At 39.6% G+C, this 17,104-nt stretch overlaps 3 protein-coding genes across 4 annotated transcripts in view; 2 read left to right on the forward strand and 1 right to left on the reverse strand.

The window, feature by feature from the left end:
- The window catches only part of pnkp (polynucleotide kinase 3'-phosphatase), a 16,755-nt gene extending 12,153 nt beyond the window's left edge, over nt 1-4,602 (forward strand). The window contains exons 10-17 of one of the 2 annotated variants that reach the window (XM_015401852.1): nt 144-214; nt 1,475-1,567; nt 1,779-1,875; nt 1,962-2,023; nt 2,116-2,225; nt 3,616-3,703; nt 3,828-3,895; nt 4,279-4,602. In XM_015401852.1, coding sequence (XP_015257338.1) covers nt 144-214; nt 1,475-1,567; nt 1,779-1,875; nt 1,962-2,023; nt 2,116-2,225; nt 3,616-3,703; nt 3,828-3,895; nt 4,279-4,399 — 710 coding nt within the window. In that variant the 3' untranslated portion in view covers nt 4,400-4,602. Of the gene's footprint in view, nt 1-143; nt 215-1,474; nt 1,568-1,778; nt 1,876-1,961; nt 2,024-2,115; nt 2,341-3,615; nt 3,704-3,827; nt 3,896-4,278 lie in introns of those variants that run through there. The other variant, XM_015401843.1, reaches the window with a different exon arrangement.
- Nucleotides 4,603-4,771: 169 nt separating this feature from the next.
- On the reverse strand, nt 4,772-15,202 carry LOC107102499 (complement C2-like). Its single transcript, XM_015401832.1, has 19 exons — nt 15,103-15,202; nt 14,893-15,002; nt 13,496-13,643; nt 13,232-13,417; nt 11,295-11,477; nt 11,088-11,186; nt 10,863-11,005; nt 10,640-10,781; nt 10,359-10,493; nt 9,329-9,433; nt 9,116-9,253; nt 8,913-9,025; nt 8,696-8,819; nt 8,331-8,478; nt 8,118-8,191; nt 5,637-5,728; nt 5,421-5,553; nt 5,130-5,179; nt 4,772-5,052 (listed from the first exon to the last, which is right to left on the reverse strand). Exons 1-19 carry the CDS (start codon nt 15,152-15,154, stop codon nt 4,879-4,881), a joined length of 2,349 nt encoding a protein of 782 aa, XP_015257318.1. The 5' UTR covers nt 15,155-15,202; the 3' UTR covers nt 4,772-4,878.
- Nucleotides 15,203-16,030: 828 nt separating this feature from the next.
- Nucleotides 16,031-17,104, forward strand: part of mfrp (membrane frizzled-related protein) — an 8,992-nt gene continuing 7,918 nt past the window's right edge. The window contains exon 1 of the mRNA XM_015402030.1: nt 16,031-16,146. Within this exon, the coding sequence (XP_015257516.1) occupies nt 16,093-16,146 (54 nt within the window). The 5' untranslated portion in view covers nt 16,031-16,092. The remainder of the gene's footprint in view (nt 16,147-17,104) is intronic.

The raw sequence follows: 17,104 nt of genomic DNA on the forward strand, positions 1-17,104 counted from the left end.
AGCATGGGGGTGAGTAGAAAATGAAGGCTAATCATGTTTTGGGTGTAGTATTCCTTTAAATCCCATGATTCTGTTTAAAGAAAAAAAAAAATCCTTATGTGTTTCAAAACCATACGGCATCCTGATTTTGTTTCTGCATCCAGATGCTGCAGGAAGGCCGGAGAACTGGGCTCCTGGGAGGAAGAAGAAGGATTTTTCTTGCAGTGACAGATTGGTAAGAGCCACCAGGTTCAGTTCATGATTCCACTGGACTCTAAACGCTCCCATCTCACTGTTCCTACACAGCCTGGGATTTGATTGATGTTTGCTCCAGATCTGATAAAACCCGGAGAGGAAATTGGACTTCATATCTCACCGTCTATATGTTAGATATTTGGTTTTCCTTCTCCTTGTTTCTATAATTCAGTCTTTTAGTCCCTTTGTGGAATTATTGTCTTTCTGTCAGAAATTTCTTTTTGTGTTCTTCCTTATTTGTTAATCCTGGATTCTTTCTTTCTTCCTTCTTTCCTTCTGTCCTTTCTATTATATTTCCATTCTTTGTGACCTTCATTGTGTCCTTATTTCCTTCCTTTATTTCATTCTTAAAATCCCTTTTTCTCTGTCTTTCCTTGTGCGCCTCATTATGTTGACATTTTCTTCCTTCCCTCCAAGGTCTTCATATTCCTTGTGTCCTTTCCTCCCTCCCTACTTGTTTCTTTCTCCCTTGTACCCTAAATGACGTCCCTCACTCTCCTTCCTTCCTTATTTCCTTCCACCCTTCCATGCCTCCTTTCCTATGTTCTTTCATCATGTCTTAGGTTCCATATTTAAACTTCAGTGTAGAAATATCTGTTATTCATATATTTAATTGTTAATTTAAAATGTCTGAGAGATAATTAAGAACTAAATAAAAAACTGTTGATAATTTTTAGAAAGTATATATGTATGTAAATCCCTTTATTGTCCCACATTTGGAAAATTCACTCTCTGCCATTAACACATCCCCTTGGGGAGCAGTGGGCTGCCATTGTGCAGCGCCCAGGGGGCAGTGTGGGGTTAAGGGTCTTGCTCAGGGACCCAGAGTGCAGGTCGTTGGGATAGAACTGGATTCTTGCAACCTTCTCAGAGCAAAAACACTCTGCTCTAACCACTAGGCCAAATCTTAAGGGCTGGTTATATTCGCCGCAGCAGTGTGTCGCAGTGCCTTTATTTTGATACCAAAACAATTAAAAAAAATAAACTCTGTAGTTCTTGAGATATATTCAATTCATTTGGGGCATGTTATTTTCAAGCATATTTCTTGAAAACAGGCCTAGTGTCCAAGAGGTTAACTGCGACACACACGCCGACAACCTGGTTTCTGAGGTATAAATCAGTCCTAAATGTGGAACCTTGTCCTCTTTTTCCCCTTCCTCCTCTTCCATTTCCAGTGGTCTCTTCCTGTGTGCATTCAGTTGAATTATCATAATTGAATGTTTGTTTTTCTTTGTTGCAGTTTGCTCTGAACATCGGGCTGCAGTTCTATACTCCAGAGGAGTACTTTTTGGGTTGGAAGAGCGCCCCCTACAGCCTGCCTGACTTTGACCCAGTAAGCTAAGCTTCAGTTACTGAGCCCCGCTCTTTTGTATTGCAATTTGGTAGAAAGCTAACAAGAGCAGCTGTAAAGACCTGATGCTAGGAGGGGCTGTGGCTCCTCATGGGATGATCCTTTTATTTAACCAAAGTCTTCTTCACATCCGGGTCCAGGGTTACGAAGCCTCTGCTGTCTGAATCTTAATGTTTGTTTTATTCTGTATCAGCGGAAACTGGACTCTACCTCCAGGCTGTTTGATCCACCGTCCGCCTCCCTCACTTCCACAAAGACGGAGGTTATTGTTGCCGTTGGTTACCCTGCAGGTACTGTCAGGGAGGGGCATGTCACCTTACTGGTACGCGCAGGCAGGCAACACCCTAACAATCTTTTCTTTTTGTTTTTTCTCCAGCTGGTAAATCCACCTTCTTCCACACACATATTATTCCAAAAGGCTACGCCTACATCAACAGGGTGTGTAAACTCCAGCCAAGCTCGGCTAAATCAAGGCTTCCTGTGTTGACCTTCAGTTCAATAAAGCTTGTTTCTGCTCCCGTGTTCCTCAGGACACGCTGGGCTCCTGGCAGAACTGCGTGTCGGCTTGTGAGCGCGCTCTGAGGGAGGGCCAGAGCGTCGCAGTGGACAACACCAACCCAGACCCAGAGTCTCGCAAACGGTAGCCCTGTTGCTGTGCCAGACGTGTTGTTTGGGTTGGTGTGTTTCAGTTTGCTGAACCTCATCCACTTCTCTGGGTGGATCCCTAGCCGAAGGATATTTGCAGGCAGGGTGGAGGATGGATTCAGTAGGCTTGAAAAAGGGATTCTACTTGGTCTCTAAAAGTCTGAATTTTCTGCTAACACCATAAAATACTCATATTTGAAGAAGCAGTTTTGACTCAGGTACTAACTTAAATTCAGGTCTATATGCAGCCTTTGGCCTGGATTGGAGCTTTGTGTGACCTGCTCTTCTCAAACACCCACCTGTGTAACTTAAGACGTTCGATCTGTAGCTGAACGAGCAATGTGACCCAGAGCCAAGGTCATTAACAGACAAATTGGACAAAGACTAGAATTAAAAAACATTTTCATTAACTGAAATAAAAATAAAAACAGTAGAAGCTAACTGAAACTGTATTAAGAGTTTAAAAAACTGATTTAAACAAACACATTTTTAAGAGCGAATCTGTTTAGTTTTTATTTGTGTCTTTATCATAATGTATTAATATAAGATATAGTTTGATTGTTTTTACTTTTTGTCGCTGTACCGTTTTACGCCAGCAGATGGCAGCAGTCTGTCCTTATCTGACTTTTAACACTTTATTTACAAAATCAAACAATATAATCAATTATTTATGTAAAACTCTCTTCAATGAGGAGCTTGTTATATTGTAGAACTCCAACATCTGAGACAGTACATACAATGTTGTTAAAACCCCACAACTGCATAAAATCTTCTATATTTCTGTCCTTATCTGGGATTTTATTTCAAAATGTTTTTTTGCTAGTTTTTTTTTTGTCTTGCCTCTGCTATGTAAGTCGTACTGCAAAAACAACTAAAACTTTAACTGAAACTAATAAAAACTAAACATATACTAAACATTTCAAATCAGAACTAAACTAGCTAACATTTACCAAAAATAAATTAAAACTAAAGTAGAGTTTAAAATCTGAAGTCAAAAGTAAATAAACATAAAAACTAATGAAAATTTTAAAACAGTTTAAACTAACACTAAGTACCTCTTCAGCCTTCTTAACATATTTTCATAAGTTTTGTGATTATATGTCTACTTATAACTAGTTAAATGATCCCTCTGTTGTGGCCCGAGGGAGTCTGTATCACTTTTACCAGAACTAAGCAACTTTGAGGAGGATGTTTGTAAACCTGTCAAACAAAATGACTACAATTGTATAGGTCTAGTGCCCCTGGTGGCTGAAATTTGCAGCGTTGCTTTAAAATGATAATAAAATAGTTAAACTTTATAATTAATTAAAGGAAGATGTTGCTGAAACTGTTAGTTTTTCCAACATAAGAACAAACCCTGATGAGCTGAAGTGTGTTTCCTGCAGATATGTGGATGTGGCCAAAGCAGCAGGAGTGACCTGCCGCTGTTTTCTCTTCACCGCCACTTTGGAGCAAGCAAAGCATAATAATAGAGTATGACCAATTCATAATAATTTCCCCGCTTTATCATTGGTTTATTATTTATATTTATTTTAACAATAGTTTGGTGTTATCCTGGTTTTGAGGAACCCTTTTCTGGTTTTGTTTTCATTCTCAGTTCCGTGAGATGACGCCATCCGACAGCAAACACGCCAAGGTCAACGACATGGTTTTCCACAGCTACAAGTGAGTGAAACCATCCGGAGGTGGCCAAGTTAGTCACGTAGCTTACCTGATTTGTTGAGCCAAAAGGCACAGGATGCACAAAGGGCTCTTGTGGATTAAAAATGTGTATTTAATTCTAAATATTCCACAAAAGTAAAATAATTAAAAATCCACTGGATTTTGTTTCCTAGTTGGAAGACGTTTCGCTTCCCATCCAGGAAGCTTTTTCAATTCAAAATGTCAGAAATTGAAAAAGTGAAATGTCTTCAAACTTGGAAACAAAGTCCAGTGGATTGTTTGTTGTTTTTTTGTTACTTTTTTGCAATGACAGTGACCTCGATGACTGAGAATCTTCACCGGCTTAGTTCTAAATATGTGCTAAAAATTTGTCCGATTCTCTGCAGGAAACATTTTGTGGCTCCAGTTCTCTCCGAGGGATTCTCAGAGATCCTTCAAATCCACTTTGTTCCACACTTCAAGGACAGAGAGTCTGAAATTCTGTTCAGACAGTTTTCCGAGGGCTGATCGGACTTATGCTGCTCGTTCTGGTAAACTGAGGTTAAATGACACCTCAGGAAAGAAAGTTGCAAACAGACGCTGACATGCAGCCTGTGCTGCAAACTGTTGGAGCAAACATTCTCAGCTGCAGTGATATTAGTCCGATTAGCTTAGAAATGAAGAGTCAGCTTTATTCAGTGGATATTAGAAAGCCCATATTCTATGTTGCAGTTCATCATTTCATTTATTTGTGTTTTTTTAAGTGTCACCCAGGAAAAGTCTTAAACATCTGGATAAACTCAGTGTTATATGTACAGACACATACTCAATCAGAATAAAGTTTACAGTTTTATTTTTTAAGCTTTTGTGTTTGTATTTCTGTTTATTAATTAAATAGAACTGAAGACCTCATTTGATATTACAAACCTAGATTATATCTGCTATGGATTATGATGGCTTAGACTGTCGCTGACTATGCAGACTGGTCCAGGATCTGCTCCCCTGCTCTAAGAGAGAAACTGGAGCTCGTTCCCCAGGTGCTCCTTCAGCCACGGGATAATCTTGAAGACGTCGATGTAAAAATCTCGAGCATCGGGAGGCGGCCTGCTGCTGCTGAATCCTTTGTTGGTCCATTTAGCTTCTTCACACATTTCTATGGTGCCCCAGCTCACCACTCCCACCTAATGTTAAAAAAGTAAGATAGTTTGCTTCCAACAAAACAGCTCTTGATTATCCGGCTCTCGAAAAATTTGCTGACCTGAAAGAAGCGCTTCCTTTTCTGCAAAAAGAGAGGTCCGCCAGAGTCACCTGTAAAATCAGACGTGAGGCTGTTAAAGGTGTGGAGTAAAAAAAAAAGCTTCAGATATACCTGTCTCTAGCCTCACAGGCTCCAAACGAAAGTCATGAGAGATAATGAGTTACACAGCCTCCTTCATGGCATGAAGGGGAGGACTGTTGTTTTGAGAAGATACAATCTGGCCAGTGTTCCTAATTCCACAAATGCCTCCTGTATTAATGTCTAACATTTTTAAGCTGTGAGAGTGCAAACCTTTGCAGCTGCTTGAATCCTGGTGTTTTTCAGAGCCCCCAGTGCAGAGGAAGTTCTCTGAAACGTATTCTTCCAAAGATACATCTGTGGGCTTGGTTAGTGTTAGCTTAGCTTTCTCCACACAGGCGGGCCTCTGCAGAGAGAGAAAACACAGAAACTCTTTATTTTACCGGCAGAATTTCCATCAGATCTATGATGTAAAGGAAAAAGTCTCACCTGGCTTTTCAGATGGATATGAGTTTTTCTACGTTCTTTCTTCTGATGGGTGAAGAAGGCAGGAGTCTCAGTGTGCGCTAGGAGTTCAGCCCCTGACCAGCAACACATTGACTTAATACACAGGAAATATGCTTGGAGTCGGGTCTTAGCAGAGGAAACTCATTTCCATCCGGGAACCTTGATAAGTTTATGCTAATCAGAACTGTTTTCCAGAACCACAATTAAGGTCTCCAGTGTTGTTTGGTTAAAAAAAGCAACATGTTGGCTGTGTTAGCCAACTGTTATATCTTTTTTCTTTTGATTCAGGTGGGGTGAAACATACAGCATTTTAATGACTAACCGGAAAAAAAATCTTGGGCCTAATGCATTTAACACTGCTTCTAAAGGTTTTCTAATGATATTTGGGGCTATTTAAAAAAACCAACAGTAAAAAATTTTTGTCTTATTTTTTAAAACTTCATGTTTTCCAAAGCACACCCACCCACACTAGTTACTATGAATGAAGTCAAGTTGTAACAATTTTTTGGCCAACGTTGGGTTACGAAATCATTCCCACAGCATGATGCTGCCAATAACATATTTTTCTGTGGGAATCGTGTATTCAGGCGGATGTTCTGTGTTAAATTTGGTACCATCCTTCAGATAACCTTCCTGCATACAGTGAGGAAAATAAGTATTTAAACTTCCTGCTATTTTGCAAGTTCTCCCACTTAGGAATTATGAGGGGGTCTGAAATAACTTTAAAAAGAAAAATCCAGAAATCAGAATATGTGATTTAAAAAAAAAAACAACTATTTATTTGTATGATAAAGCTGGAAACGAGTATTTGAATATCTTAGAAAAATCAATGTTAATATTTGGTACAGTATCCTTTGTTTACAATTACAGAGGTCAAACATTTCCTGTAGTTTTTCACAGGTTTGCACACACAGCAGGAGGGATTTTGTCCCACTCCTTCAGTCAGATCTTCTCTACATTAGTCAGGTTTCTGGGTTCTCGCTGGGAAATGCAGAGTTTGAGCTCCCTCCAAAGATTCTCTATTGGGTTTAGGTCTACAGACTGGCAGAGCCACGTCAGAACCTTTATATGCTTCCAGAGCAACTTCTTAGTTATCCTGGCTGTGTGCTTCAGGTCATTATCGTGCTTTAAGGCCTAGCCTCCATCCATCTTCAATGTTCTAACTGAGGGAAGGAGGTTGTTCCATAAAATCTCTCAGTACATGGCCCCGGTCGTCCTCTCCTTGATATAGTTGAGTCGCCCTTTCCCATGTACAGAAAAACACCCCCAAAGCATGATGCTACCCCCCCCCCAGTAGAGGGGTAGGGATGAGGGATGGTGTTCCTGGGATGGTACTCATCTGTGTAGTGTAGTTCTGGGCTGATTTCTCAACTTTCTTAGGATTACTGAGACCCCAGGAGGTGAGATATGGCATGGAGCCCCAGTCCAAGGGAGACTGCCAGTTTTTGTTTCACGTTCTTCCGTTCCCTAATGATTTTTCCAACAGTTTACCTTTTTTCACCAAGTTGCTTGGCAATTTCCCCGTAGCGCTCTCCAGCCTTTTGGAGGTTTACAGCTCATGCAAATAAATTGCAGCTCATACGAATAAATTGTTAAAAAAAAAAAATCAAATATTGTGATTTCTGATTTTTTTTTTTTAGATTACGTGTCTCACAGTGGATATGCACTCCATGATATCTAAGTGGGAGGACTTGCGATATAGCAGGGTGTTCAAATACTTATGTTCCTCACTGTATGTTGCCTCCAGATGGCTCAAGTTGTAGAAAACTGCTAGCTATATTTTTATAGCTTTCTGTCAGCCACTCTTTATCAAAGACAAGATGCACCAAGTGATTGTTTTTCTCTAGAAATGTCCTCCCATCAGAGCCATGCCTCTCTGCAGCACCTAAATGTGGGAAATTGGTCTCTGGCATAAATATCTCCACTGCTCTTCTCTTCAGGACCTGTCTGCATTTTTTCTTGATCTCGATGCTAATTTTCCTCTGATCTATGAGGTGGAGGATTTTCTCTCCACCGTCTTCATGACGGACAACAGGAATGGAGGGAAGGAGAAGAACTAGCCCTTAGCCCTACCTGTTTAAGCTGATGGCTGACAGATTTAGTGTTGTTGTTCCCTTCTCTCTTTTGGTTTTTATGGGGACAGTCAATAAATATCCGAACCAAACAATTTTAATGAAGAAACATAAATACCCTGATGTTGTGACCCACTAACTCAAAATAAAAAGCTAAACATTATTTCAGACTAGAACGAAGGGGCACACTTCCTGTCGTCTAGTTTATGTGTTTTCTATTTTTCAAAGCTTTTTCTCTTCAAATTAATGTTTTTCTTCCCAATAGCTTTTAGGTCATTGGACTGAATAACATAAAGCTGATGTTAAATCATTATACTTGAGCATTTTTTTCAGTTTTGATGCATTTCCTACATGTGCTTTGTGTCCTTCTGACCAGACAAAGGTTACGTACTGTGCTGCTCGCAGGTGGAGTTGATTTTTTTCATGGCTCGAGAGGCTGCCACGGTACAAGGCAAGCAGATGGGTCTGGTGGAAAACATTGTATGAATATTCCTTTTTCTGAAGCTCAACCATGCTTGTCTGTTTCCAAAATCAGTGGGACATAGACACCAAACATTTCAGGGAGGAGAGTCCCGCCTGCAGCCGTCTATCTGATCTTCCTTACCTGGCCGTCCAGGACAGCGGGATGGGCCGGGCTGTCTTCACCAAAGCCACATCATAGTCATAAAACTCTGAGACATTCCGATGTCTCAGAGCTTTGATGTTGAATTTGGGGTGTATGATCACGTTATTGAAGGGCACCATTCCTTGACCTGGAACATCAGAGAAATTGCTGAATATGTCAGCATGACCAGCATCTACAGCCAATTTCATCATCCATTAAATCGGTAACAGATGAGAGAAGCTCTTCAAACATCTAACAGGTGAAAGGGAGGAGTAGAGGAATCCCTGTAAAGACTGAATTTAGGGACCGAGATGAGATCTTCTATTATTTTTTGTTGTAAAGTGATTTTATAATTAACCACGAACCGTAATTTAGAGTTAGCTCGTTAATGGCTGTGTGATTGCTTGTCCCAAAGCAGTGAGCAGCTGTCAGCACCCAGTTTATGTTTAAAATGGATCCTGAACAATACTTCTTCTTTCCCCATTCACCCTGCTGGGGAGAAAAATCAATTTAGTACAACAGCCCAATTTAAAAATCTGATTAGAAAATTTACTCTAACTGGAGAGAATGCAAAGCTCTTACTGATGTTAGAATCACATGCCAAGGCTTGGTGTAGACTTTACCGTCAAGATCCTCTGCCTCGTCTTTGGAGACATCTTCCTGAGCTACCCCGCACATCGTCACACTCTTATCACCTTATCGATAGCAAATAACTTTAGTTTGATTTATAGGCAACTTGTTTTGAGAAATTGTTTGATCAGATTAACTGAGAGCTTCTTACTCACTGATTATGCTGTTGAACATCTTTCCCAGAGTGCCATAGGTTTTGAGGTTAAAGTAATGCTGCTCACCCCTCTTATTTGAGGCCAATAAGTTCAGCTCATCTTTATTAACTTGGTCTCCAACACCGAAAACATAAATATCTGAAAGAAAATTTCAATTCTGATGTATCTTTCCTATCACATGTTTAATATAAATATTAACTCTTGTTATACTACCCAGCATTTTTTCATGCGTGTGGTCAGGTTGAGTTGTACTGTAGCCCAGCAAGCTCCTGATTCTGGCCAGAGCAGCTTCAGGTTTTTTCCCTGTGTTGGAATAACCTGCAGGTAGAAAAAAAAACATGTTGAAAATGAAACATTCCAACATTTAATGAAAAAATGAATTAAAATTTGTTCAAAAATCCCTGAAAAAAGATACTTTCCTTTCAAAGCTCTCGAGCTTTCAGGGTCTTAAACTGATTTGAATACACTTAACACATTTAATCTCAATAGCCTATTTTTATTTGAGCAGGAAGGACAGAAAGATGGCAATGAACAGTAAAAATTAAAATAAAAAAACTGATCTACTAGAATCTACCCTTATGCTTCCTGAAAGTTTCCAGAACTTTCCAAGGCTTAATACCTCACATAACAACACTTAAGTGTTTCAGTGGTCAAAAAAGCAAAGAAACAAATGTAACTTAAAGTGTAACACGCCCCATTTAACAGCATAACCCCGCCCCAGACAAGTTTTAAACTATGCTTGTTATTCTGCATTCATGCAGAACACAATTTAAGCATGAGTTTACATGCAAAGTCTGTGATTTAAGCTCATCAAGGTGCATCAAAAGGAGCTGCAGCGCACGAGAGCATTTGAGGTGCGTGACTCCTGCTGATGGACTGGTGACCTGTCCTCTCTCTCGTCCATAGACAGATAGGCACCACTATCCCTGGCAACCCCGCTTGGGATTAGTATGATGGAAAATGGATGAATGGATGGAGGTGCGTGACACGCTTCACAGTCAGCTGATGCTGGAATTGAAAATCTGAACCTTTGCTGCTTGATGCATCACATCAGCCAATCAGAGAAGCTGATCAGGGAGCAGGCATTGAGATATACACAGATCTGCTCAGGCAGAAAATGAACAATAGATATATATATCTATATATATATCTTCCTACTTTAGTTCCTCCTTTAGTTCTAAAGATGTTGAGAATTGCGGATCTATGTACAGTAGGGTTTTTGTGAGACACTGAGAAATTTTACCATCTGTTTCTATGATGATGATGTTCTGGGTTTCATTAAAATGGTTCTTGTGTCTGTTTTCATTTAAGTAACTCATCACTTTCAGGACATTTTCCAGAGCAGAATAGAGATTGGTGCCGGTCTTACGCCCGTGACCTGGAACATAGAATAAAAGCGCAGATTTATTAAAAAAAATGAATCCATAAGATTTCATTCATAAACGCACCGACATATGTTGGACTGATCTTTACTGCTGTTATTTCCAAATTAATTAATAAAGTTTTCAACAATTTAAGTCCTACTGTGGTAGTCGAAGTTTGTTATTTCGAATATGACCTCCTCGATATCCCCACTTGTCTCTGTTTCTGTGATATTGACAATGGCTTTAGTTTCCGTAGCAAACGACAACACGTGGAAATTCAGCTGGACGTCGTAGCTGTCAAGCTGAATAAACAGAGAGGAAGTTGCAGACTTTATAAGAGGGTATTATGCGTCACATTAACCCTGAACATGGTGTATGCAGACCTTTCTGATCAGAGCGATGGTTGCAGTCCTTGCCTCATCGAAGTTCTGCTTGTTGATGCTTCCTGATGTGTCCAGCAAAATGTAGACATTCATACGACTGACTTCACCCACAAGAAAGCTTCGCCCAAATGACCGGGTAACATCTGCTTACGCACAAAACATGGTTGATCTTTTTTCTTCCTTTGACTATTTAAAATGAATTGATGGTAACAAAAATGAACCCACTTTTCTTTTTGGAATCTGGGGAAAGAACGTCCATCACTCCGGCGAGGGATCCAGCCAAGGCTGCGGCTGCAGAGCTGGGCGTATCGAAGGCGTGAGGAGCTGCAGTAAAGCACAAAAATACTGGATGCAGGGAACAGCTGCTGATGAAGGTCCAATATGGACATGTTTGAGTATTTTATTTCTAATCTGAATTATAAAAGCTTCCACCTTGGCACCTTGGTGACGAACCACTCCACTCCCTGTTCTCCAGGCAAACCCTTTCAGCCGACCCCAGCAGATGCATCCCAGCCTGACAACGATAAGTTACTTTTGCACCTGTCCGGAACCGGTCACCCGATCTCTCGGCCCCTGGAGGGACCCCTGGGTCATTGCAATCATTGACTGTAAATAAGAAAAAAACAACATCAACATAACATTAAAGGTATTGTGGAGGATTTTCGAGAATTTTTGAAAAGACCCGCCCTCTAAATTTCTAAAAAAAAAGTTAACATGCACAACCCTGTTCTCGCTCCCGAGAGGGAACACCTATTAAACTCGTGCGAGAGAATGCACAGGTTAATTTCTCCTCATGCACGCTCTGTTTAAAAGTTGCTGTTTGCATCACTCATACAAGCTTACTTTCTAAAAGAAGATTTGCAACTTTTTCCACTTTTTCAGACTCACCACCGGTAAGTGAAAATGGGGAGGAGCACATAGGATGGCCTTATGTAAACATATCACCAGAATGATTGACAATTAGGAGGACCGCTTATTTTGATGATCCACCCGGAAAAAGAACATCCACCACTAAACCTTTAATGTCTACATCTTGAACTTGTTAATATATTAAATCACAATTTAATTTTGATTGGAAAAGCAGTTTTAGGTTGTAATAAAATTAATTATAGATCAACAGCACCTGCAATGTAGCAAATATTAGGAGGAAAGTAACCTGAACAAATAGATCAGCCCTAAGTTTGTTCATGAGTCATAATGGTTCCCGAAACGTTTCTTGCAGTGCCTCCCTTTGGTTAAGTTTTCACACCTTTCAGTTTAAACTTTTTAACAGCTGAACTAGAAACGTCAACTGCATGAATGTAAATGTAAATCTCTTTATCTTTGCACAATGAGGAAATTTACTCTGCATTTATCCCATCTCCTTGGGGAGCAGTGTGGGGTTAAGGGTCTTGCTCAGGAACCCAACATGGCAGTATGTGGGGGGGTCGAACTGGGTACCTGCAACCTTCTCAGAGCACAATGCACTGCTCTAACCACTAGGCCAACACTGCCCAATAGCTGTCATAGATAGTCGATAAATGGTTTTGTCCTTTAAATCTCAAAACTACTGTCCATCAAGTTTAATTTAAGTTTAATATAAGGAAATTAAACATTCCTATCAATAATTTTTAAACAGGAAATACCTCTAAAAATGGGATACTTTTTCTAATAATTTCCATCATACTGCCTCTGCAGTTACACACTGGAAAAACTAAAAATGAACAAAAATGTCTTAATTTAAGTTTATTTACTCTTAATTTGAGTAGGTAAATGAGATGATTTGCCAATGGAATGAGTATTTTTACTCTTAAAATGAGATATTTGGATAAAATGCACTTGAAATAAGACAATGCAATTGTGTTTTATTTTAAATGTAAATTGTCTTATTCCATTGGCAACGTGTCTCACTTGCCTCCTCAATTCAAGAACGAATGCACTTATTTTAAGAAAGAAGGACTTGTCTAGACTTATAAATTTTTTCCAGTGAGGCTCAGTGTAAATGGCCTAAAACCGAGTGAAAATATATGTTAAGACTTGAGAACTGATGTTTTCCAGACACTCTCCATCTACTCTAACTGAGTTACTACTAATTTGCTAAATCAAAATTGACAGTACTTGAAATAAAATAACAATAATAATCTGTTTTTTATCAGTAAAAATACAATTTACTACTTTGTGTTTGTCTATCTCAAAAATTCCAATAAAATGATTTAATGTTTGTTGTCATAATAAAAAAAAATGTCCAAAAAAAAAAAATCTAAAGATAAAATGATTTACATAAGGCTAAAAAATAACAGGAAGCTGCACCTAATATAGTTCTGTTTAAAGAATATTATTCCCACTAAAAATGTATCAGTAGTGGTGTAGAGAGAAACTCATTTCCTCACCATGATCGTCACAGATGGGTGTAGCTCCGGTCCACTCTCCTGATGCGGTGCAGTTTCTCTCTGCTGATCCGTAAAAAGAGAACCCCTCCTGGCAGGAAAAGCTCTGTGTAGTGCCAATTCGGAACCACTGATCCCTGGGCCAAAACTCACCGTTGTCCAGCTGCAGCTGGCCCGGACACAGCATGTCTGTGTGTGGCGGGGACAGAAAGGCGTTCAGAAGATGGAGGAGGAGACAGGTGCATGGGGATTCTTGGAAAAAGTTACCTTTGCAACTGGCCCAGGATACAAGTCTGCCAGTGGGTAGTCTCATCGCTGACCAGTCTCCATCAGCACCACAGGTTCTGAAGCTGACGGGAAATGGGTATTTCCCTGGACCACAGTGATAGGTCATCACGCTGCCCTCCATGCCGCCCTGGGGAGGAAATAAATGATCCATTCTAAAGTAAAATTGGGTAAAAAAAAATAAGGTTTTCCTAAAAAAAAAAAAGAAGCTCCCCTGTCTCCTCTTTATGTCCCCTGCTCTTTTTGCAAAAAAATCCAGCACGCCAGCATTAGAAATGCAATCTACCTGCTTCAGTTTATTAAATAATTTTTATTCCTATCCACTATTTTACATGGCTCCTCAAAGACATCTGTAACTCCAGAGGACTCAGCAAAACCTCCAGCAGAAACAAATTCAGAGTGAAAAGAAACATGGAAGTGCTGATCCATATATGCTTTCAATGTTAGAAAAGGTCAAAGTAAAAAACCTGCATAGATGCCTCAGTGAAAAAAGTAAGCAGAAGAGCTATGCATCGGTTTTCATGCCGAAAGAGATTACAAAGAGCACATACAGTTAGTCGCAGTACAAGTCGAGCCCTAAGCAGCATCTAGGAGAAAAACAGGACTAAACACTGAACTAAAAAGCACCAAAACAGTGAAAGCTGCTATGATGAGAAAAAGCATTGAGAGCAAAAAGTTAGCAGTTAAATGTTGCAGAATTGGAGAACAGAAGAACAGCAGATTGATCAAAACAGGTCCCTATGTCCCTGTTACTATAAACTTTATCAAAAAGTAAAGTTTTAAGCCTAGTCTTAAAGTAGACAGGGTGTCTGCCTCACAGACTAAAACTGATTGTTAATTCCACAGGAGAGGAGCCTGATAACTAAAAGATCTGCCTCCCATTCTATTTTTAGAAAGTCTGGGAAACACTAGTAAACCTGCAGATTGAGAGAAAGGTGATCTGTTAGGAACATAAGAAATAAAAAGTTTAATATATAAGATGGGGCCTTGGTTATTTATGGATTTATACATGAGGAGGATTTTAAATTCTATTCCAGATCAAACAGGAAGCTATAGGAATCAAAGATGTCTATCAGGTGATTTTAGAGCATGCATGCCTCCCTCTGCTGACAAGCGTTATACAGAGGGAGATTTTTGCTCTACAGAAGGCCTTACCTGCTAAAAATACCAACATTTTAAACCACAAACATCAAATTTAACTGTTTTAAATGCTTTAATAGATCACAATCCTCTTAGTTACCTTCTCTTTTTTAAATGAATTAAAGAAATCTATGCAATTTTGAGCAGTATCCCAATTTACAGAGATACACCTGGACTTTTGAAAAAGAGGTATCGATTGTGCTGCTGAAATAAAACAGGATGAGTTTTATAATGTCCACCTGTGAGTAGGTGACATGTCCGCCTCTGATTCTCTCTGTGGTCGAGCAGTTCAGAGGTTCTTGGTAGTAGTCGTCTGTTTCATCGTCGTAGTCGGACTCCTGCAGAACCGCTGGAGCACATAAGGTTAAAAACAAGTCAGACAAGTACCTCAGTTTACACATGCAACCAGTCATTTAGCACCAAAATAAGATTAAAGCTGAAATGCTCACCGCACTGGATGGTGATAGAGAGAAGGATCCACAGTGCAGACTTGACGGTCATGATCACAATCGGTTATTTTCAGTTCCTTCGTCTTCAAGTGGCAGAAACCACAAACACAGACTGCCCCAATGCAGTCAGTGGCTTTATTTGATGACTGATTACCCATTAACATCCAGATGCCAAACAAGGAGCGAGCGATTGAGCAATTTAGGAAGGAAAACAGATTTATTTCATCACTTTTTAGTGGCACTACCTTTTTCTGCTGAATTATTCTGTTTTTAGAGCAGACCATGATAAAAACACTAACGGATACTAAAAAAAAACAACTTGGCATATTTAAACCCTAACACAGAATTTTCACTTAAAAATAATTTTTAAATTAATATCTTATAACTGAGACTATTTGGTTTTTACCAGTTACCTAAAAACTTTCAGTTTGCATGTCCAAACACAGAAAAGTATGTTTCTTTACCATTGAAGGATTATACCATTTAGAAAGGACACCTCCCCGCCCCCCATCGCCTTACTTTTTCCCTCCTTCTAAGGGCTTAGGCCTCTCAGCTGACTCGGATTTGCTCAGCGCCGAGAACAACTTTATGAAACCCTTTTCTTTCCAGCCCTATTCTAGCAGAAACACAAGAGAAATGCAGCTGGAGCAAAGATCAGGAAGGATGGTTATGTTGGGAACTACAGCTTGAAACTCTTCTCCTGTCAATCATTTTGACTTTATTGTTGACTTTTTGATTGATTATGGATTACAGACGAATGATTGCTGAGTACAGGAGTGAGGACATTGAAGATTGTTTTCACAATCAAAGTGGAAATAAACAGTTTGCTCAAAATGGAAAATGGTAAGAAAACTCCAGTAAATGTCCTTTAAAGGTCCCTATAGAGAAACAGCTCTCCTCTTGATGTCCCTCTAGATTTACTCCTAAAAGGGCCGTTCTTTGGACTGGATAGCTGACTGGAATCGATTCTCTTTCCCTTTGAGATTGAAGATGTCTGATCTCAGCCAGGTCTCTGTTTACTCCGACTCTTCTGACATTTATAAGGTAGGTGGGGAAGCGGTGAGGATCGGCTTTTTTTAAAGCAAGGATGCAGACACCTGCTGGAAATGTGACATGATGAATTAAAACTTTATGAAACTCTTGCATTTGATAGGTAATAATAGCAGGTATCAGTTTCCTTTGCAAACTTTTTGAGATCCAACTTTTTTTTAAAGTAATTCCATCCAAAGACCAATTGATTGGGCTACCTACCTTTCAGCGTTATTACCTTTTAATAAATGGAGAATATATGCAGTCATTGTTTTGGACATTCCGCCCACAGAGCACTGAGACCTTGACCTACTTTGTTCAATTGCCCTTTAAGTAATTGGGTTTCCTCTTGTCTTAACAGCAATTATTAATTTGGATAATAAGCCAGTTGCTCAGGGTGCCTTTAGAAATGGGAGGGAACACAATAACCACTTAAAAAAAGATAACTAAAATGTGGTCTATTACTATTTCGATCTTTAGTCCCACTGACAGCAGCTCCACATGATATAAATAAACATTACTCATTTATGTAAAGTATGTTATAAAAACATCATACCATGGATATCAATACAGTTAATACAATAATAGTAAAAGACTGATGTTGATTCAGGCTCCTCCCTTTGATATACTGGCCGGCTGTTACAGAAAGTGTTACGTCTATGTTGTTTTAGCAGGTCTCCTCTGCTAGTGGTTCTTTGTGAGTCATCTTTACATAAGAAAATGATTTCAGACATGGAGAAACGAGTGAATATAGATCATCGTATATCTGGAAAAACTACTTGTAGAAGGACGAATCTTTGGAAATCCAATAATATTGATGTTTTTCAAGATATTTTGTGTTTAAGGATAAAAAGACCTTTGATAGTTTTGAGGGTTGTAGGATGGAGAGCTGACCAAGCATCCATCCATCCATTTTCTGTCACACTTATCCCAAGCGGGGTCGCGAGGGGTGCTGTCTAGAGGTGGGGTCCAC

The sequence above is a fragment of the Cyprinodon variegatus genome, unplaced genomic scaffold (assembly GCF_000732505.1).
Source record: "Cyprinodon variegatus isolate N-32 unplaced genomic scaffold, C_variegatus-1.0 Scaffold33, whole genome shotgun sequence".
In the NCBI taxonomy this organism is placed as follows: domain Eukaryota; kingdom Metazoa; phylum Chordata; class Actinopteri; order Cyprinodontiformes; family Cyprinodontidae; genus Cyprinodon; species Cyprinodon variegatus.

Excerpts from the sequence above, each read along its gene's own strand:
- LOC107102499 (XM_015401832.1), bottom strand. The coding sequence starts at position 15,154 with ATGACCGTCAAGTCTGCACTGTGGATCCTTCTCTCTATCACCATCCAG. Across the intron at positions 13,644-14,892 it reads GACATGTCACCTACTCACAG|GGCGGCATGGAGGGCAGCGT; the intron begins GTGGACATTATA and ends TTTCCTCCCCAG. Across the intron at positions 11,478-13,231 it reads ACCCATCTGTGACGATCATG|TATTTACAGTCAATGATTGC; the intron begins GTGAGGAAATGA and ends TTGTTTTTTTCT.